At 36.3% G+C, this 23195-nt stretch overlaps 1 protein-coding gene across 3 annotated transcripts in view; it reads right to left on the bottom strand.

Annotated features, from left to right (window-relative positions):
* USP7 (ubiquitin specific peptidase 7) overlaps positions 1-23195 on the bottom strand; it is a 67148-nt gene that overhangs the window by 8325 nt on the left and 35628 nt on the right. For 2 of the 3 annotated variants that reach the window (XM_009640329.2, XM_035895847.1), the window contains 19 exons: positions 17893-18023; positions 14986-15040; positions 14378-14458; positions 14198-14288; positions 13448-13530; positions 12348-12457; positions 11416-11572; positions 10197-10341; positions 9473-9603; positions 8262-8396; positions 7979-8080; positions 7195-7300; positions 6675-6767; positions 5755-5822; positions 4432-4532; positions 2866-3019; positions 1466-1533; positions 251-359; positions 80-157 (listed from right to left, as the gene is read on the bottom strand). In XM_009640329.2, coding sequence (XP_009638624.1) covers positions 80-157; positions 251-359; positions 1466-1533; positions 2866-3019; positions 4432-4532; positions 5755-5822; positions 6675-6767; positions 7195-7300; positions 7979-8080; positions 8262-8396; positions 9473-9603; positions 10197-10341; positions 11416-11572; positions 12348-12457; positions 13448-13530; positions 14198-14288; positions 14378-14458; positions 14986-15040; positions 17893-18023 — 1998 coding nt within the window. Of the gene's footprint in view, positions 1-79; positions 158-250; positions 360-1465; positions 1534-2865; positions 3020-3375; positions 3441-3573; positions 3718-4431; positions 4533-5754; positions 5823-6674; positions 6768-7194; positions 7301-7978; positions 8081-8261; positions 8397-9472; positions 9604-10196; positions 10342-11415; positions 11573-12347; positions 12458-13447; positions 13531-14197; positions 14289-14377; positions 14459-14985; positions 15041-17892; positions 18024-23195 lie in introns of those variants that run through there. The other variant, XR_004842213.1, reaches the window with a different exon arrangement.

Genomic DNA, 23195 nt, shown 5'->3' with positions numbered 1-23195 from the left:
GTGAATTGCACCATAATCACAGCCATAGCAGCTTTGACGTAGCAATGATAGCAAGTGTACAACAGCCAGTCTCACTCACCTCTTCCCTAAACTGGCTATTTAGCCATATGCATTTAAAACTTCTTCTGTTTTCAAAATCAGTTATTTTCATTTTGAGCTTAAAGAAGAAAAGAAAAACACTTTAGGCATACTTTGTATAGGGCAGAATTTTTTTTTTTAATTCACACCAATAAAAACAAAAGACTCTTACCTGCTGATAGTAAAGTTTTTTAGGTTGCCTAGGCTTGAAGAACTGCAGAAGATCTCTTAAAGTACCTTCATAATTATGTCTAAGAGGATTACCAGGGCCATCCCTATAACTACAGAAGGAAAAACATAAATACCTCTTTACAATCCATCACTACTCAGTAAAGTACCAAACACATTTTTATTCGTGGCTTCTAGTTTCATATAATTGCCTGAGCAGCATTTAATTCAGTGCTTTAGTGATTTTTAAAACCAGGTGAGCATATGGGAACAGAAATACCATTCACTGTGCGTGTTAACTCGCTTGGATGTTTACAAGCTTGCCTTTAATGCTGCTGAGTGGCAGATCTACATTCCTCTGAAACTACTAGTACAGCAGCACATACTTTAGACTGTGAAAGGTTAATTTGTGGAGCCTTATGACACAGCAAATTTCAGAGTGACCACAGCACTGTAAACTATAAAAGAGCTACTCAAATTACAACTGATTCATTGATGATGAAGGGAGATACCAACAGGTTAATAAATAGCAATCTACATTTTCATGAATACAAAAAGATGATGTAATTTTTGTGTGTGCATTATTCCTGCAGCATATACATATAACTACTATTATGCTGTTTTCTGCTATAGTTTTATACAGATTTTACACAAGTGTGTCTGAGAACACTTTAAACAGAAATGCCCCTTTTAGCAGCTGTGAACTTGTTAGATCATCATCATCTTCACAAAACCTTATCTGTAGACTTCGGGGGAGGAGAGGGAAAATCAGTGAAGTAACTCCTGCATTTAAACCTGTAAAATCAGCAGAAATCCTGCTTTTATTTGCACATGTTTCTGCTCTCCTCCATTCTAGAAATCTGCATTCACTGAAACATTAGCATTACATTAACTTAATAATTTGTCCCATACAGTAAGGCTTTGAAGTAATTAATGATTTTAGAAATTTAAACAGTGATCCTTTAGTAGATGTCATTGAGAAAAGGTTCATTTTAAAACTCTTCTAGAACATGCAATTCTTTGAGGCTCTAGACCCAGCCACTGCAATACTTAAAACTGTATGCAATTTGCTGTGCATGCCAGGACACTAACATTTTAGGGTTTACAACCTGGAAAAAGCTACAAAGTAACTGCTATGTATCTATACTTGGGCTAAGTATTCAGACTAAGTATTTTAAAGAATAGTTGACACACAGAATGCTAAGGAAATTCATCTTACCCTTGGGACTTGAAAAACTGTAATAGCATTGGATCCGTATTAAGTCTTTGCGCAACTGTCTTTGCAACCTGCAAATAAATTTTTTTGTAAGTTCTGAATTATTCCAGACAGTTATGACGTTGCTCTCCAATCACACAGTCATTCATTACACGTCAAGAACATCATGCTACTAAAATTCTGAGAGAGACCGACTATGCCTACTTCCTCAAGGCAAAAGAAACTAGTATCTTTAGCTCCTGAACAGCTGACACAGAATAAGATACACTAGGGAAAAAATGAGGAAACTAATTGTTTTGTTACAATAAATTACTGTCACCAAAAGGCCGCAAAATCCACAAAGCAGCTCTACTCCTCTTTTGGGATTTTTGTTTGTTTGGGTTTTTTGGTTTGGTGGGGGGTTTTTTATTATTTTCTTTTAAATTATAGTATTGTTGGGGAAATAAGGAAGGTATGCTATGTGAAAATTCCCACCGTTCTTTAATTCACTCCAAGGATGTTAGCTTGCTGGGTAATATCACATTATTCCCATCAGTATATTTCATGTCACTGCCTCACATAAAACATGGGGATCCTCTGTTTTTCCTTTACCAAAATAAGCTATAAAGAACTTACACTTCAAGTAAAAATGAAGTAAGAGAAAGTGAGTTGTCAAAAAGCAGACGACGAGAACAGAGTAGCAAAACTCATCCCTGATTTCCCCTGTATAAGCAGGTGTTCAAAGTTTCTGCCTTTCATGACAGAAAATAAACTTGTCTGGTTTTAAGTGATCTTTTTGATGCTGACAAAAGCAAATGCAGGAGAACTGTAGGGTGCAAAATCTACTCAGGCTCTTAATAGATCACACCAACTTTAAGATAATTAAAATAAAGTTTCACTGTCCAGTTTTCCTCTTCAAAACACCTCAAGTCACCCTTTATGAACACAACACGTTTGACCTATTAGTGCCACTGAGCTTTAAACAGCATTGTGTGAAGAAATCAATACAGTTTGGTCTACAAAATGAATATTGCTGGTGATGTTACAAGCAGAAAATAGGCATCACTAGATTCCCAAGGTATTTTTCTTTGAACAGTTAAATAAGTTGAGCAAGTTTAACATGTCACTTTGAAAGCAAATGCATAATTTCATAAGAATATCACTTCCCTGACAGAGCAGAATGGCACATCAAGAAAGAATCCTACTGTTAAATAACTCATTATTAATAAAACTAGGTTCTTTTAAGAGTATTTTCGTCTCACAAGCATTAGTGGCTTCCTTAAATTTTTCATTACCACAACGCAAAAAGCATACAAGAACAGATCTACCCTTTTCTAAAAATATGTATAATGTGCTTGAGAACTAATGCAAAAATTACTTTCAGAACAAGGGAACAAAAGCAGAGAAACAAATAGGGCACATGCCTGAAAGTAATTCATCCTATTGGATAAAGTAACAACAAAGCCTGGGTCGTTGGGGATGGTTTTATCACAGAAAATGACATCCACACGATGATAGAGGTCTCGGAAGTATTCCTTAGCTGTTGGTAGTTCACTGTTATCATTTTCTGGGTCATCCCTACAAGAGCAAACAGATTATAATACCATTACATATCACATTTTTACACATACAAGCAGTTAGGGCTTTTAAAATCATGTCCTACAGTAAGTCAGCGACAGTTAAGAGATACAGAAATAAAGTTTAGAAACCTTTTTAAAGAGCCACCACTCGTACACAGTAGAACTAATACAGTCAGTGGTGACCCACACCCCGAGTATTTCTGTGCAGTGCAAGAGCAAACGCACTCACACGCTGTGCTCACTCATTTGGCAATCTGGCAATACTCTTGATTCCAGTTGTTTCACAGCGGCATTCTCGCAGCAGTCTTCCCTCCCTCCCACCCTGGAACGTACTGCATGTCTATATTAATGCTGCCACAGCTTTCCATGTAGTCCTGTATTAGCTGCTTTGCACAGAGGCCAGATGTACAACAGCACTCCTTGAACCACAGGAAAAAAAATAAAAACCAAACCAAAAAACAATCGGCACAGACGCTGGTTTGGGTCACTACTGACTGGTACCCCTATCTTCTCAGCAGAGAAATAGCACCAGGGTACAAGCTGTGCACTTACCCAGGAGTCAGCAGCCAGCCAAAGGTGCATAACACCAACTGGGTCAACAGGGAATGCGAGTTCCAAGGCATGACATGAGAAATACATTCATCTCACATAATCTGGGGTAAGAGTGCTGAAGATAGACTAGCTGGCTTCCACCCACTGTCAGCCCATGGAGAGAAACAGAGCAACACAGTTGGGTGTGACCATCAGGAGTGAGAGCATAGAAATGCTGATTTATAGCCCTGACAAGCTTATGAAATATCCCTTTAATGGATACAAGATGCAGGAGTTCTCCTTTTGCCCTGGAGAAAACTCCAGTTGAAGCACCAGTACACCTATGACTTGCATACTCAGGCAAACTGTGAGCATCTCATCACCGTGGACCAATATGGAACTTATTGTGAGCATGAGTAAAAGGAAAAAAAGGGAAAGCAGTTTAGTTTAGTTCTAGGCTGAAAGGAGCTCCAAGCCAAGAGCCTTGTACAGTGGTAATAGTACAGAGCAAGAGATCTGAAACACTGGTAGGCTCTTCAGTGTCTGAGTTACAGTGGCTCCAAGTAACAAGCTGTAGAATTCAGATGCATTGCTGAACCACACTCTTTGCTACTATTATGATCTCCTTTAGTTTATTAGTTTTCTAAACCAGGATGAAACCTTCTTTCCCTTAAATAATGTGGCATCTGATAATTAAAATACTGTCCATTTTTTTCATTTTTCCTTTGAGTAAAAAAAATGAGAACTGCTGAGAACATGTCTACTGTTGGAAAATTACACTTTGCTCTTGTTAAAAATGCTAAGTTAAAGGAAGTTCTGCTTTCAAAGTGAACCAGGTGATTTAATTGCAATGATAAGCTGGCCCCTTAAAATACATACTTCTGAAACACTATGATGTCGCCATCCATGAGTTCATCAAGAGCTTTATCAAGAGATACATCATAGTCTTGAATCCTTTCTGTTAAATTGGGTTTAACTTCCTGCAATAAAGAACAAAAATTGTTGATCACAGAATAAACAAAAGACACATATAAAGGTCACAATAGTAAAGAAATCATCAGATAAGGTAAAGTGTATCTTCTTTCAACTGAAACAAATGGATAGATTATATATATGTAAGGTAAATGTAATCTTATCTAAGGTCCAGATACATCAATTTGCTGTTGATAAGGCTGGCTGTTCATCTTTACCTTTGAAGTCTCACTCAAGTTATCTTAACTTTCAGAAGTACTTTATCATTCAGCATATCTGTTAGCACTGAAAAGTTTCTAAAATTCGGAAATTAATTTTTTACTGATGCAGTTTCCAGGAAGCTTGGAGAACACTGATTATGCTTACTGATTTTAATAGCGCAGAACTTTTGTACAGCAATTCACTTGTCTTTTAAAAAAAAAACCAAAAAAACCAAAAACCACAAAGCCATATTAAAAATGCATATATTCTAAAATAGCTGTATGCATATTACATATTTATACTTGTAGGTTGACCTTGTGGGATAAAAGCACCTGTCTAAACAAACTGGAATCAAAAACTGCAACCCTGACCCACATAGAGCAAAGGTACCTGACAGTTTTAGCATGGAAGTGTGCGTGCTCCCCAGGAACCACCAGAGAGGGCAGCATGACTGCTAACAAAAATCACAAAAAACCAATTCCATGTTCTTTACTAGAGCAAGTAGATCTTGCCTTGGCAAGATCTGCATCTTCAGCACTCAATAAATACCGCAGTCACAAAGATTTAGTATTTATGTATTTGGGCAGAAACAAATTAGCAGACTACGTATTTTGTTTGCAGACTTATAACTTAGGGGAAGAAGGAGAAGATGCAACATTTTCTGAACTCTGCTAAGGGGGGCACTAAAACTACAATGGCCAATAATGTTAGCAGCATTAGCTCCTCTAACACTGCGACTCAGAGGATATGCACAGATTTAGCACAGCGAAGCTGCTCATGTAGGACTTCATGTAGAATTTTTTTGTTTTTAAAGCCTCACACTTCTAGTTGTTTAACTTTAAATCTGTTTTGAAGTTAACTATCTGCTGATACTCTCTTGCAGCACTTCAAAGCTACAGGTTACAGAGTGCTTACGATTTATAAATGACCATTGTTGTGAGCAACCTTTTTCTAACCAATAAAGCTTATTTTTCTCTAGTTATATTATGTAAAAGACAAAAATGTTACAAAAAGTCTATCAATCCAAACCTCATAGAGGATAAGGTTAGTTTCTTGTGGAAATCCTGCTCTCTCACACATAACTGGAAGCAAGTCACCTATTGGAAAAGAAAAGGAATGTGAAATGCATTGCACTTCAACTGCTAGAGATACCTCTGCAAAAAGAGGAGAGCCTATGTTTCTACCCTGGATAAATAGTTTTAAAATGCCTAAGAGAGCCTTCCAGGTTAAAGCTTCCCTTATTGACATTCAACCCAGAAATAAACTTTAAGGTTTCCTTCCACTTAATCTGAACAACAACAAAACCATGTGCAAGGCCTTCCAAGATCAAAGAGCTAGAATAACACCGTTCTTTCCCCAGAGAAAAAATTTAATCTCTTAAAAAAAAATTAAGACCGCTAAAATACAAATTAGAAAGCATGTACAAGTCAACAAAATAAGACATTCAAAATGACAAATCAAAACATCTTTACTCAGTAGACATTAGCTGAAGTCTTTAAATGGACCCATATGAAAACCAAGGCTCACACTCAACTCAGTCTGAGTGGCTGCTCTTAGGCTACCATAGTGAAAAGATGTACAAGTTATTTTAAAAGCCGTTGCAGAAGTACATTCCACCAAAAAAAAAAAAAAAATTGAAATAGAAGGAAAAATAACCAAACTGGGGAGCAATATCAAATCACAAAGCTTTACAGCAAGTCTGAAACACCTGCTGAATACAGCAAACCTGTAACAAAAAATTAAGGCAACACTCTCAGCCTTGCAAGAAGTTTCACTGACACAACGTGAGGAAGAAAACTATCAGCTGTTGGGAGAAATCAGAATTTCTTTTTGTGGCCTACCTTTGATTTCAGTGATAAAACTAGTATTAAAAGAAAAGAAAGATATATACAATCTATTGTCTTTAAAAAATTGCTATTACAGCAATGAAATCAAATTGCGTAACTTACGTATTTTGCAGGATATAGGTGTATAGATATGTCCACAATAATTCAAACTCCGAGTCTTCGGATCATACATCTTCAGAAACAACATTACATCATCTACAAATTAAGAAACAAAATTTAATTTTAAGTAAGGCTTATTTGAGTATGTCGGGAGCAGGGAGTGTGGAAATCACCTAGATATTCTTATTTAAACAGTAACAAAGATGTGTCTTTGATTTAGTAATTTGATTAATGCCCTTAAAATGTTCTTGAATAGTGAATTTTTATAAGTCAACTTTAGATATATAAAACATTTATTTATAAAAATATGTATATAAATTTATTCAGTGACTCTAAAGACATGTGAAACATGTCATACACCTGAAGATAAATGAGGGAAAAACAGCATGAGAAAAAATGATTTCAGCACTGTAGTTTGATGGGCACATCAATGTCATCACCAAAAGGAGTGCACAATGTTTTCTGAGATACACCCAAATTAAAAGTATTTTGTATTTGCTCAAGCTTTGTCATATACACTTACGATCTTTATCAAACTTGGGTAACGTTGCTCCAGTAGCAGCCATCTCTGGATCTACTGTTTCCAAAAATATTGTCCATGGATTTTCATTGTCACTGAGCTCAATCATCTATGTAGAAAGATGTGGAAGAAAAAAAAAGTCTCTGGAGAATACAATATAACCTGGTATCTGCAGTTTCATCACAAACAAGAACTTTATGACATTCTGCGAGTCAGAGAATTATTTTTTTTATTTGTGTTAATGACAGGAAGTTTATGAAGTTAGTAAGAGAAACAATGACAGATACAAAAACACCAAAAAAGTTTTAATGAAGCACAGATGATAGCTTTTATTTAAAATGGACCTCATTCTTTTTCATTTAAAAATGTACCTACAGCTGTCTTTATTATGGCAAGAAAATTACTTCGCTTTAGAAGTAGAAACCAATTACTGGTTTTTGTGGTATGTAGACACAGCTCTTACACTTTAAGCAATACATTTCATTAAATGCAGAGTTTTTGCCCAAATAATGGAGGACTCAAAAAAGACATTTCTGTTTGAAATCTAACATAAAAATCATAATCATGCTTTTTTTCATGGAAGAAAAAAAAAATCATACATCATAATCCTTGCTCCTGTCCAAATCAATCCACTAAATCTCAAGCCTTCTCACGTATCAAACTTTACCAGATACAGGTTAAATTAAAACCCTGAAAAATCTGATGTCCCAAACTTACAGATTCTTAGAGAGAACTAAAAATCATGGGTGATGTACAGAAATTATGTCCTCTATCAATGCATATTTACCGTTTTATTGCCATCTGCTTCATTATCTAACATTGCAGGTCTTTTTGTTCCATTACTTCTAGCTTGCATTGGCCATAATCTGATTTGATCTTGGGGAAATCCCTAAAAGTTGTGAAAGGAAACAAAAAAAACCCCACTGAGATTCTTTTATTAAACAAAACATCTTCTATTTTAAAAGGTCTGAATTATAACTGCTGCCAATACCTGGAGATGATAAAGACTGTGAAGCAACCATAATGTAATAAAACAAATACATACAGATATTCAGCTACAGAAAACTTACCATTGTTTGAGAGAGATTTTGAACAAATTCTGTAAGCGTGGAGTTTTTTAATACTTTGAAAACAGTGTATTTTACTTTTTCTTCATCATACATATCATTGCCTTGGTGACCACAGAATTGATCCTCTGCCACTATCTGAAAAATTACATTTAAAGGTTACTACTCATATTAACTCAGCTGCACAACATAATACCTTCTCATGATGCTTTACTATGCAACGTCACTGGCTCTCTGGATAGTGGCACACTGCTAACACTATTTGGGTGTTATCATGAAGAAAATCTGCAAGTATGCAGACTATAATGAAATTAAAAGATTGTGATTGATAGTCAAATCACTGTAAGTAATTAAAACACACTAATTCTTACAAATCCCGAACAATTAAAAACCAGTTGTGCTTAGATCCCAATCTTGGAAACATCTGCTTTAACAATCTTGGCACTTAAAAAAAGGCTACATAATTATTTTACTGGTGTAATGCAAGGAGGGTGGCCTAAAATGTTTCCTGTATCTACCACAGCTCCCGTGCATTCTTTGTTAACAGAAAGACAAACGGTGCAACTCTGCCAGTCTCTCCACTGAAAGCAGCTCTAGTGTAAATGCAGTGTAAAACAAGTTGAGCTTCACCAGTATCTCTACTTATGAACACCAGGAAGAAGATGCAAGGAAATATGGAGGCAAATGGAAAATGGGTTCTATTTTCTTCTGCCAGATGGGCTCTGGAAAGAGCCATAAACCGGGTTCCTTAAGGCAACTCATAACAATCTAGTCCATCTGGCTTTTCCAGAAAGATAATTGCAAATATAACACTCTCTCCTTCTGCTTCTACTTGATGAGCTCTGTTTGGCAGTAGTCCAGGCTTGCAGCCTATGGCTAGATACATTCTAATTTTAGAAAATAATTCCTGAAGGAGATAAAAGTGCGGTGGCAGGGCAGCCATTCAAAATATACTGGTCCTTTTCCTTTCACCTGAACTTACTATTTTTACTTGCAAGCACGTAGCTTCTAGAGAAAACAGCAGTGTCTACAAGTACTGCTCATTTCATTAGGATTTGTTGCATGTGTAAATATACTTACAAGCACTTAAAATTGTAATTTCACTTCAAACATTACTTCCAAACACACATTCAAAAAACTAAAAATCAAGGTTTGTCTTGGGTAAGGTAGGTAATGGCAAGGTAGTTACAACTTGATCTGTTTCAAAAGCTGACCTGCACTTGCATATAGAGGTGAGCTTCCTGCCTCTCCTTCCTCTTCTGGGCTTCTATCCTCTTCTCTTCTTGTAGCCTTTCTACAAGTTGTTGAGGAATATCATGGTCCGTGACAGGCTGCAAAACTTCACCTACAAAACAGATTTTATGATGTCATTTCAAGATTTACATCAAACAGGGTTTTCTTCATACACACTTGACTTACCTCTGATTTGAAGTCAAAACCAGCTTTTTGTATCTTCTAATTAAAAACATGGTTTGATAGCATCATGTTTTGGCAAAAGAAGCATTTTCTATCCCGAGCCAAAATGCACTACTTCCATGAAATATGTATCAGACTTCTGAATTAAACATTAATTTTTAGGATTAAAAAAAAAATTTTTACCACCACTCAATTTTTTTAGTATACATGTATCTACATATTTATAATCAATTGGATCTAGTTTCCATCACTGAAGTTAGTGAACTAATTTTTCCAGCCTATAAAACAATCAAGGCTAAAGCACTCTGCAGATACACAGTCTTGCCTCACTGTGCTAAGACAAGATGTCACTAGATTAGCACATACTTTCCAAAGGCTGGCTGATCCCACAGAATCTATAAATTCCAATTGTAACTAACAAAGCCCCTCTGTACAGGAAGACTGTCAACAATTCAGAAGTAAAATACAGCCATAAATCTCTGTACATACATCTAACTGGGAACACATGCAAAGTATACATACTTAATTTTGATTCCCTGATGTAAACCAACATGTACGCATTCGTACAGTGCCGTACAGATAAATCATCGTCATGGCCTCCATAGTTGTGTTCAATCGCTTCTTCCTTTGTACATCTTGATACAACATCGTCATCAAATTTACACCACTAGAGAAAAAATTTATATAAATATAATTTTATACACAAAACCATGTTCTTGAATGATAAATTAATCCTATTTCTGGCATGTCTTTCAGCTTTTTGAAGTAACTAAAATTACTTCAAGCAGCATGAGTTTAAAAAAAATCTAGTTCAGTATAATTTGTGTTACCTGCTACTTGCGCTCAGCGTAAGGAAGGCCATAAATGCCAATCCTTTACTGAAATATTTGAACTTTTTACACTGAATATCAAAAGCCCAATAATTATTCAAAGAACTTTTAAAGACTGCTATTCAAATATCTAACATTTCTATATGAATTTCAAGGAATTTACTTTATTTGCTGTAAAATAAAATAAAAAGCAGTGATGCACAAGATATCTAGTAATTATTTGTACATTTAAGGTAATTTACCACAAATTTTAAGTTAAAACAATAAAGCCAGTTAAGAATGAAATAGCAACAAATTCACAGCAAAATCTGACTTCTACTTTTACTGTGAACAGTCACGTACACACAAAACCAGTCAACTCAAAGGAAGAGGCACCTGACCTATAAACATCCAATCCAATCAAGGCACCTAAACCTGTAACAGTGGGACATGCAAAGATATTGAACTTCTGAGTCATGGAAACATCTGAAACATTTTTATTTGCTTCAGCATAAAGTCAGCCTAAAAAAAAATGCTGGATAAAATTTGATTGCAATAGAACTTCCACACATATACACACACAACTGAAGGGATTCCCTTAGTTAAAAGTCTTTTGCCAAAATCCAGTAGCAAAGATGAAGCTGCTCCTCTTAAGAAGACAAGTGACTAATGCCTCCAAATGCAGGCTCCTTCCTAAAGAGCAAAAGCTAGACACAAGAGCTGCTGGTTTTTCCTTTTGTAAATACAAAGTAAGTTTCCCAAATATGTTAGAATAGGCATCAAATGGAGTATCAAGCTAAGAACTAGATGGAGAAGTCACATCCCTGTGTGATGAAGGGACGTGTGTCCAAATCCAAAGATTTGCTCACTATGAAAACTGCAAGTATATATTTTCAAAACACAAATACATTTAGGTGCTTTTCAATACTCACTTTGCCATCACCCTTTGGATTCAAGTAAACAACATAATGTCCGCCATGGTTATCTCCACTGTGTACTAGAACTGCATGAAGAATGTAATTGGCAGGATCTTTAGGATCAGTTTTTTGCAAAAATTCATCTAGTGGCAACTGTTCAGGAAACTCAAACCTAGTTGTGAAAAGAATTAAGACAGTTATATTTGTAGTTAAGACAGACACATGCTATTATGCAGGACGTCAGTACTTACTCCTAAAGCAAGTAACAGAAGCTGAACAAGTTATTGTTACAATGCCAGGATATACTGCATACAGTGGCAGATTTTATGCTGTTTTAAAACGGAATAAAAATAATCTTAATATGCACCTGAGAAAAAACATGCCCTCAGTAACAAGGGTAAGAGCACTTTACTGAAATAGTGCTGCTTTGGATTCACTGTGTCAAGGAGAAAGCTCAAAACCTGTTATTTTTTTCACACAGGTACCACTGGGCTGGAATATTATTCTGAAATGTCTTTCAGTTGCTGCAGTCTCATCTTCTTGGCGAGACTGAAACTGCAGCAATACAGATTTAGTTTACAACCAACAATGTATCTCCTTGAGAAATTAGCCTCTACTTACAGCGAGCAGCCCCGGAAATAGATGGGGGGAAAGCAGAGGACTACTTAATTCATCCTGCTCACTCTTGTGGCAGCCTATGGGAATGTACCAACTTCCCACACATGGCACAAAGAACGTTTCACAAAGCGTTAAAAGACACATTCATTTGTTTCATATCCAAACCAACAGCTACAAATAACTATTTACATATTCACCTTTTGGGGACCTCTAACACATGCCACTGCACACACCTTTCTCTTGGAGTTCATTCAAAAATAGGATTTTGGCAAATTGTTTTTGATGGAACACATCAAACAGGTCCAAATTCTACAACAAAAAAACCTTACCTATCATTTATCTTGATATTTTGGTCAGTCTGAGGATCATACATAAATCTCATGAGCTGTAGGTGTAATACTGGTGGCAATGTTAGGAACTTCACACCTTTCTCTGCCTCCTAGACATTTCAAAGGAAACAGAGGGTTGAAATTGCAAGATTTTTAGCAACTCAAAATACTTGTTTGCTGCAGACACTCTTCCTATGGATTTTATTTTGTAGGCTTGACAACACAACACAGCTCAAAGAATGTTCAGAACAGGGGTGGAAGTTAACTGTCTTAACACTGCACCAACCTTCCCATGAGCTACTCCAATAATACTTACAAGAACTCAGTTCACTTAAATTTAGGCCATTGGTACAAGCACATATGAACAACTCATTACATTAAGAGCAAGCCACCTGTATAAATACAATTGAAAGAATATGGAGGAGAAAACTGATTTTTCATCAATTAACAATTCCATGCTCATTGTTCTGCCAACAAATATTTGGCTACCATGCCATACCTTCCTAGAAACAGCTAAAGAATATATAGAACATTACTCACAAAAACTGTATGTGGAAGCTACAAAAATAAACTTTTAATAAAACAAGAGGTATTAAAAAGGACTTCAGCTACCTACAGTGGGTGCAGCAAAGCACCGCTGAAAAGCTCAGAAACATGTGCACATACATAGATGTTGAAAATTCCACAGGTTCATTTAGTGTTCTTGTTGATGGTACAAAAATTACCTCTCTAAAGTTACTTTTAGAGCTATGCTGCTTTTTTACTAGACACACAGAAGAACAGACTGCTCTTAGAGGAAGAACTCAGTCTTGAGATCAGTAGAGAAGTTAACCATTCTAGTCACTAAAATACTTACAGGTATAAAAGCAAAACTCAATGCTGATTAGCTGATGTTTGAAAATCCAAGCTCCATTTTAAGAAACCTAACAGCAATTAAGAGGGGCTATGTAAAAGCTTGTCTAAGGAGAAAAATCACCAAAATCAGTTGATAGAAGCTAGAATGGGGTTTGCAACATTTTTTGGCTACCATAGCTTTGTTAACTTATTTTATCAAGGACAGAGAAATAGAATTTAAAACCAAATTGAAAAAAGGAAAATACCTGCAAGCCATGTTCTCCTGCATCATACTTGTTATCACCATCCAACTGTTCCACTGCAACATAGTCAATGAATGACTCAAAAACTAAATGAAAAAAAAAGATCAGGAAATTGTAGGGAAGGAGGAAGAAAAATTTAAGTTTACTCTAACCTGGGTGCCTAATGTGTATTAATCAAATAAAATATTAAGACATGATAGCTTGTGTTTGAGTATTTGTCTATTTAAAAAAAAGGTTTTATATTTCTTAAAAAAGTCAAGAAATGCACCAAACTGTAGGGGCATACATAATAATCATCAACATATTTTAACCACTGTTATGCTGCTCCAATTAGTTAATTCTTTTTATTTGCTTATTTCTATGGTCAGGTCTAAATAAAAATCTACTTCCTCTGCATTCTTCTTCATATATAAATTAAAAACTATAACACTACCGTTTTCACCATGGCACAGTATGACCTTTTACAACACCACAAAAACTCCTAAAATTCATAGAGTTTTATGAAAAGATAATCAGTGAGAGAATTAGGGAGGAAGGAGCAGGGAAAGGAAATGGAGAGAGGGAAAAAGGTAACGTGAGCAAAAAGGTTTTCTGCAGAAAATGTTTTCAATGAGGTGTCAAAGACTCTTCCCTCTAAAATTAAAGCAAGGATATTTCAAAGTGCACGAGCAAACCCATTTGAAATTAACAGCCACTAAAGATGTCCAACATGTCGAAGTATTTGATTGGCGCATATCACAATGTATCACTTACTATTTTTCTTTCCCTTTATACTTAGCTGGATGTCATAATAATCTTCTATTCGTTCAGATCGATAGTCTACATGTTTGCATTGGATATAAGACTGTAAGCAAAAAACAAAAAATACAATTTTTCAGTGTATACAAGTAACAGTTAATTGAAACAAATAATAAAAAAAGATTAAATACATACCACCATCTTCCCTCTGAACAATTTAGGAATAGTGCCTTCTACACATGTGCCTTTCATTTTATTTTCCACATTATCAAGCAGCTGAAAGAAAAATTAGTTTTTACATAGGATAAACCTGAAGTTTTCAAATTTATTCATATCACACTACTTCACTGATTAAGCTCTAAGTCACTTGCATAAAAATGAAATGTTAGTCTATTCATACTGGCATCTCCTTTCTAGTCCTATAAATCCTCCTCTTCCACCTAAAAACTGCACTACTACTGCAACTACATTCCTTTGAATTTGGAAAACCTCATAAATGTAATGATGCATTTGCACCTTCCAAACTGCATTTCTCTCCATGGCTGTACAAGGACCACTAGCATACGTTCCATTTACTTTCAACCTTCCCTATCCTTTACAAATTCCTCACCCACAAAAGGCCACATCAATCCCATTCTTAAAAAAGAGAAACAAACCAAGGCAAAAACTCTATGTTTTAGAGACCTAATTTAAATTAATCAGTGCCACTATTACTAGGAGTGTTACTAAATTCTATTATATATACACAATATCAAGAGAGAACATCATGCATCACAGATCAGTAAGAAACCGTAAAAACATACCACTCGACATAATTCCTGGACATCGTGTTGCATGAAGCTGTCTAAAGTTTCCCACCTTTGTAAGGGAAATTAATACAAAATTACTATATTATGAAGAAAACTTACAGCTCAAAAGACATTTTTGTGATTTCTTTGCAGATCAAGAATTTGCTACATCACAAGATGTAAAGATTCTGAGATTTAGTACTGGCTGATGCACAGGTTTTTTTCAGTTCTGTAGCATTTACTTGGCAGTAAGAACGGGCAGTGAATTTGTGGGACATTTTGGCAGCTGTTCTGCGCCCACCTGCCTTCTCTCTCTGTGGATCTGGGGACAGGGACTGGGAAGGCAGCCAGAGCCGGCCAAAGAGGCCAGGGCCAGGCTGCCACTAGCAGAAGTATTCTTCCAGTCTACAACTTAGTCTCAGTTCCCAACAAAAAAACCTCTTAAGAGGTCTGGGAGCAATTCAGTGCTGTCAGAACAGTTTCCGCAGCATGCTTCTAGCTGCCTCTCTTCTGAGGCCCCTTCAGGTGCAGTCAAGTAGCGTTCAAGGATTATGTCAGCACATGAAAGCAAGTAAATGGATTTATAGGAAATACTGGCTCCTTTGTGTTCATCTAGACAGATAAACCTGGATGCACAGTAACTCCAAAGATGCAGGGAGGCATCCACCTTCCTGAACTGTCCATGTGCAAACACACCCATGTGAAAGGAGGGGTGAGAGCAACAGCCTCTGAACACCTCATCGCCAAGGTGGCACAGTGCAAGAAGGGTATTCAGCACTACTGCCTTAAATACAAAAGAAGCATAAAGTGGTTTTAGTTTCAGCATGAAATACTTTATCCTATGAACTCTTTAACTTAAGCTCAAGAATGCTTTTTAAATGTTAAGTCTCTGACAACTCTTTTTTGCAAGTCATCACTCCCAACCATATGAAATAAGCTATGTTTACTGTAGGCTTTAGCTTCAGCATCAGGTTCAACACTGGCCCTTGAAGCCACAAGCGCAGGGGTGATCAGGAGCAACCCTAGCTTTCTCTTCCCCTCCCACTCTCTTTTCAGTGACTCACTGCCACCGTCACCACAGCAGCATGTTACTCCCAAAAGTGTGTCAAAACAACTGTGTGGGGATCCACGCTTAAACGAGCTGAATTAACCTCTGGACTCCCTAGCCTTTAAACCCTAGCCAGCTTAAAGCACAAAATCAAAAAAAGGTTACATACTAATATTAGGATAAAAAGGGGCTCCTTCAGACAATGGCATCACTTTCTACTGAAAGAAGCTGAACTTAGAAACTCACAATACCCAGTAAAAAGTTACACTCTACACAGCATATAGGTTGGTCTCTCAAGGTCAGAACCCCTCTCTGATATAATGGAGGGGGAAAGACCAGATCTTCAAACACATCAAAAATTCCTTCCCAAGGACGAAAGCAAGCATGAACACATGCAGGTTTTTAAAACCTTACTCTCAGATACAAAATTAAGCATTTGCAACACCCTCGGGAAAGATCTCTTCATGCTGCTAAAGATGACACAGTTGGGATCTTAACTCAAGATGAAATATTTACGGTATCAGCAAGTCTTTCCAGTGTAACAGGACAGCAGTACTGCTGATAAACTAAATATACAGCGTGCTAGTAGGAAGAAGATACAACCAGATACACGTACAACAATGAGGTTACCAATCTCATTTTAAAATTGCCTCAAAAGGTGAAAAGGAAAGGTTACAAAGATGCAATTTACAAAGAGTCTTATTGGAACCAAGCACTACCACAAGCTTTAGCTGAAGATGAGGGATCAGGGACCTCACAAATGTGATGGACACTAGGGCAACTATGTGAAAAAGATGACACAAACTTCCTAAACTATTTTTAAATAAAAAATGCTTGTCAGTATTACTACAAAATACTAGTCTACTACAAACACAGTGCGACAAATTAATGCGAATTACTATCTTTTAGAAAAATTTCTGATAAAAATCCTACACCATGCTTACGCAACATGCAAAGAGAAGGTTTGTAAAAGTTAGGCTCATCTTAATATTCTGTCCTAACTTGTGCTCAACATCAAGCTAGTAAAAAAAAAAAAGAAAAAAATTTTAAAAAAAATCCCCCCCCCAAAAAAATAAAAAAAGAAGTCGCTATATTGTATAATTGCCTAGATATGCCAGACTTAAAATGACACTCTGTAACACCATCTCACAAGAAATACCACCAGACTGGAAAAAATGGCAGTGAACTGGATACTGGGCAAAAATGAAAATAAAAAGCAAGCCTTTTTGTAGATGTTTTATGGAGGAAAAGACGGTGCTAGAATGAGGAAAATGCAAAGGATTACTCTGTATGTGTGCCCCCACACCTTTATTTCATGCAACAGATATTCCTCTTAAGCTTTAAATCGTGAGACAGAATACAGCATTACATACTTCTAAATTGTGCACAGGCAAAAATAAGTGAGTCTTTGATATGCCATAAGAAAATGTTACAAGTCATCAGTGCAGAACTAACAATATGGAAATGCAAATTACTACTATTTCTCTAAATTTAAATATATTTAAATTTTTAAAAAAGACATGAACAATACATGAACTGCAATGTTTCAACAACATATTTTGTTCTGAATTTTCCTTAAGCAACATCACACAACTTTCAGATAACAGGTAAATTCTAACCCTGCTACTAACAGTTGTGTTTGACTGTGTAACACTCCTCTCCCCCAAAAGAATCTGATTTTTGATCAGCTGTCTTTATTTATAGTCAGTACTAAAAACCTATCCAAGAAAACTAAGTTAGCAATTAACATAACGCTATATTATCGCTTCTCTGCACCTCCCTAAAAATACCCTGACTGAAATAAAAGCTTTTTAAAGAAAAGCTTTACAAAGCCTATAATAGCCCAGTAAATAGTCCAAATTTCTGAAACTTACCCAAAAGATTTTGTTAACTTTTTAGTTCCAACTGGTTTGTCACTATGTTGCAGCTCATAAAACACTCTTTGCAATGCTAAAGGAACACTTTTGGATGAATCATCTCCTTCTGTGGGCATCATGTACACAGCCTGAAAAAGCATTTAATTCAATTAGTATTAGTATCTAAGGAAAAGTTTATTGCTCATATTGTTTAATGCGTTCTTTCCTCTTCAGTGACTTCCTTCATATAACTCCATTTAACCATCACTCCAAAAGAGTCAACAGTCTACAGTGTAGAAACATTAATTGTCTGGAATCACTCTTCTTAGAGCACAGCGGTTAGAAAGATGTGAACGACAGGTTCCATTCACAGTTATTTTATACAAATAGTTCCCTTATTCCACCCCAGAAAAGTAAATGTACTAAAGCATTCAACACCTTCAGACAACTTATCACGCCTGGTATGTCTATGCAATCATCACAGTAGGACCAGATACACTGATCAATACTATAGGCTTTGAAAGTAACTTCAGTTTTGTGCTGTAGCTTGGTTATCTCTGAATATTGTTACGTACAATGGGAAAAAAAAAAACCAACACCAAACCACAAAACACAGAAAACCCAACCACATGAAACCATAAAGGGCAACAAGGGAACAAAACCAGAAATGGTCCCCATGGAGGAGAAGGATGGCAGAGGAAGCTTTGAGATTCCCCGATACATTCATTCCTACTTAATGTCATTGCTGTCCAGCAAATAAACAGCTTAACAATTCAATTCACTGATTATACTGATCTGGGAAGGATTGAGAACAAAGAAATTACACAAATAAACCAAACAGGGATTTGGACTGTTCAAGAGTCACTGAAATGAGATTTACTTTTTAAAAAGTGTACACTAATATACCTAGGGAAAAGTAACAGCAAATAAAAGGTATTTACAGGGAGATGCTTATTTAGGAAAGCATGAGCATAAAAAGACACAGACAACTCTGAAAGGAGATTAGATAATAGCACATGAAAAAAAAAAAAAAAAGACTCCAAGAAGTAGCATGTGAGAAAATATCCTGTTAAGAAACAGAAAAATTGCCAGTTGAATTTTTGCCTGTGAAACAACAGGGAATACGTTCCTGCGAGTGAAGCACTGAACTGGATCTCAGTAGTTCTCACTCAGTATCTGCATCAGCCTAGATTTTAGAGGTGTCCAGCACCTCTACTTACCGTGTACTTCAGTTCCCTATATATAGAGCAAGGTTAGTACTTCCACTACATAGCTGAATTGTTGGGATAACGCATTCGTCGTTACATGAATGCTCAATACAGAGGTGATGGGAACCAAATAAGATGAATGCTAGACACAGACAAGGTTGACGGAAAAAGAACAGAAGGGAATGTCAAAAAAGGAAGGAAGAAAGAAAAAAGGCATATAAGTTCTTAAGAAGTTGGCAGACCGGTTTCCTATTCCAATTTTGAAAAGTCACAAAATTATTTTTCGGAAGTACAGAAACATAAACACTTAGAAGAATAATATAGTAAGAAACTATCAGCAGAATAGCTACAGCAGTAAGATGAAATAAAAGAAACTGTTTTACTGAAATATTCAACAGTTCCGTAAAGAAAGCGAGTCCCTTGTGTTCAGACAGAAAAGCACTGGTTAATTATGCAACTGTAAAGCAATGATAGTTCACATGACTTTACCTTTTAACTTTTAAATTCAATTTCCAAAATTTAACAGTAAACAGAACAAATATAAAGCAGAATCATGACTGAACACTAGCAACCTCCAAATTTTATGTTTCTACTTAGCTGTGAGCTACAACATTAATAGCAGTATTTATGCACACAAAAGGGAAAACATAAATAGAAATTAGCTGAAATTTATCATCAACTTTTTGTTGAAGGACAGACAGCAGAACCCTTACATTAGCATAATTTTAAGAACAGCCCAGCCCCACCCTAATGGCCACAAAAATTTCTTTGCTCTGCTTTATTTTCAAAATTTGCTTAAACTGCTTTTTCAAATTTCATAAATTGAAGAAAACAGCCCCTTCAATTTTATCATCAGCAACAAGTTTTAACTGTTGAAACTCAAGAATCCTTCATGCCATTATTTTTGCCAATCCATTAGGCTAACCTGGAAAAATTAAGAGAATGAAAAATAGTATTTTCTCACACAGTTTCATCAGCAACTTTTTTATGAGCTAAGCATTGCTTTAACAGTTTAGAGCTTACAGTAATTTAGTCTGAAAGAGAACTCTGTAGGTTCTGAACTCTAGTCCTGCTCATAAGAGTCACCAAGTTCAAAGTTGGGTCCAGTTGCTCAGGGTCACATCCCATCGAGCTCTTGGCATCTCCAGGAATGGAGATCCCACAAGCTCTCCACACATCCCATTGCAAAGTTGGGCCACTCTGATTGTGAAAATTTCTTTCCTCAGACCAGAACATACAGTTTCAAAACAATTTCAATAAGCTAATAAAGCCAATTATTTTCAATTGCTTCTCTATTTTATTATCTAAATGCAGAGTTACAGTTTAACCATGCTGATCTGGGCAAACTCCAATTCAAATATGAATAGCTAAAATTATACCTTTGGTTTTACAAGCAAAAGTTACTTTTTGCTTTACAAGATGAACATCAAAATAAGTCAGCATCTTGCAGAGTCAATGTAACCTCTCCCCACCCCTGGTTTATGAACCCTCTTATGAGCTGGTCTTCACTGGCTAAAGGTAGAAACAAGAAATATTTGAACATCCAAGTCTTCTAAGTCTTTATAATCAGCCCCTATTAATGCTTTTTATAATCTTGTAAATTTTTTTTTTAAAAAAAAATATAGTAAGTTACTTGTTGTGTTTACACAAATAGAAATAAGATATGAAAAATCAAGTAATGAAAAAATGCAAATATACACTTTATAAAATGTTTTGTACAGACTTATAAAGAATAAATTTTCAAATGCTGAATATTCGTCATAAGAAACGAAGATGATACTACAACAGGCTAGAAGTCAACCTAGTGGTTTTCGCTACAGCCACCTCCATTAAAAAGGTATAAGTGGGAGTTCAGAACACCTTGATAATTAATCAAAACCAGATCCTTTGCATTTAGTTCCTATTTGGTTTCCTAGTACACCATCTGGACAATTAATTCCTTTCCTGTATCTCTCAAGTAATAGTAAAATAATAATCTACCATTATTTATAATGACTACATACATTCCAGCTGCCATTGAATCAAACCACCAGTTTTGTTTCTGCTGAACTTCTAAATGTGTTACTACAAACTAAACATTTAACACATAGCCTTTCTCCTTCTGTTTGTGCATGTAAGTATGATTGAAGCCCATTTCTCAAGGCTTAAGTGTTTCTTTAAGCTAAAACAAACCACTTTTCAACTGCAATCCTCTACAAACCTTTATTTTTATGCCTTACTCTCCCAAACTCTGAAAGCTTGCCTCACTCCTTGATCTTGAGGTCATTTTGATCCATTTGAAAAAAAGCAGAATCTCTAATTTAACACCTGAGAAGTTCCCTCAGGAAATGAACACAAAAGAATGACAGGAACATGTATAAGCAATGGCTATAAGCAACAGACAAGATATGAGAAAAAAATGTAGCTATTTACATGGTAAAAGAATGCTACAGATCAGCTTGAACACACTGCTTAAAGTCAAGTCAATCGCTTGAAGAAGGGAAGAAAATACTGTGTATGAAATTCCAAGGTAAGGTAAAATATATTAGATAAATCGAGGAGAGCCAGATCAGGGAGAAACACACTGGACCGGTATTTACGATTTTAGCATAGTTACATAAATATCCTGCAGTGTTCTCATGAAATGTAGGGAATTTTTCAAGTGAAGTGGCAGAGTTTTAAAATGGACTAGATGCAGCTGCAAGTACTGACTGGCCGGAGGCACTGATGACAGACACTCATGTGATGTGGTCCAAGATCAAACCTGGACCTATTTGGGAAGTTATCACCATCACTTGCCCGGGTGGACTGTATTTAAGCACACATTTAATCACAGACAAATAAGATGCGCCTTGAAAAGAAAGTTCCTTTGCTTTTTTCCTTACCACTGAAGCCACCTGGTTGCTAACAAAGGGAGGTCTCATTTCAAATACCCAAGAACCTCCCATCTGTTGTCTGGAAACAGAGCAAAGAAGAAAGGATCTCTCCATCAGTCCTCACCCACGCTTCACCAGAGTCTCACTTCCCACAGGTACCTGCTTCCCTTTACTATTTTTCAGTATTTTCCCAGCTCTACTCTTGACAGCAACTTTTCTGTTAACAAAGCTCTAAATAACAGCAATAGAAATCATTCTTTCTTCTAAGCGAGGAGGATTAACAGAAATAATGGAACTCATGATAAGCAAACTAGACATTTTGTTTTACTCTGTTTTCAGAGGAACAAGTTTGCTCAAAGTGAAAAGAAAAATGTAGAAATTCATTTCTTCAGACAACTACTGATTTTTCCTTATCTGTAATAATGGCAAGTAAGTATTAAAGCTGCCTAAAACTACCACTGTAGTCTGTTCTGTTCACAGGGTCTCTGAAAACCTGAAGAATGAGCAGAGAATTGGGCATTTCAGCCGATGTCCAGTAACATTTCCATAAAGGAAACTGCAGCTGCCAGCTAGTAAATAAAGCTTTCGCATACGGTCACTAACCAGATATTAACACTCCCTAAAAGCTGGTATGTATTTGAGGGAGAGTGCAGGGGAATGCCTGAAAAGCTTAGTTCAGCTGAAACAAATCTGTATCACCAAAAGAATTTCTTCCTTCATAGAACAAGATTACTTCATGGTACATATTGATTTACTGACTACAAGACAGTCCTGAAAGGAACTACCCAATTGGATTAGAAGTAGCTATTATAAAAACCACATTTTTCTTTCAAGAGCAACGTGAAATTGTCCAAAAAAATAAAATGCACAAACGTTATGAACGCTGAGCAAAAAGAATGGGCATTACAATGAATGATAAACTGAGTGAGTACATTATACCTCTTGCAGAAAAGAAACCGGTGCATCACGTAAAACAAGTCAAGCATTTGGTCACAGGGCCATTATCTCATCACAATTACAGAGAAACAGTGGGATAACACGCGACTGGAATGCTGCATTGATGGCTATGTACTCTTCAGGAGGAAGGCGGTGGAGTTGCTCTTTATGTGAAGGAGTAACTGGAATGTATAGACCTCTAACCAGGAGCGGATGAAGAACAAGTTGAAAGCTTGTGGGTAAAAATTAAAGGACAGGCCAGCATGGGTGACACTGGGGTGGTGTTTTACTAAGACCACCCAACCAGGATGAGGAAGTAGAT

The sequence above is a fragment of the Egretta garzetta genome, unplaced genomic scaffold (genome assembly GCF_000687185.1).
Source record: "Egretta garzetta isolate BGI_Z169 unplaced genomic scaffold, ASM68718v1 scaffold176, whole genome shotgun sequence".
NCBI lineage: Eukaryota > Metazoa > Chordata > Aves > Pelecaniformes > Ardeidae > Egretta > Egretta garzetta.
The sequence above is the reverse complement of the archived record's forward strand: the minus strand, read 5'-3'. Positions and strand labels throughout refer to the sequence as shown.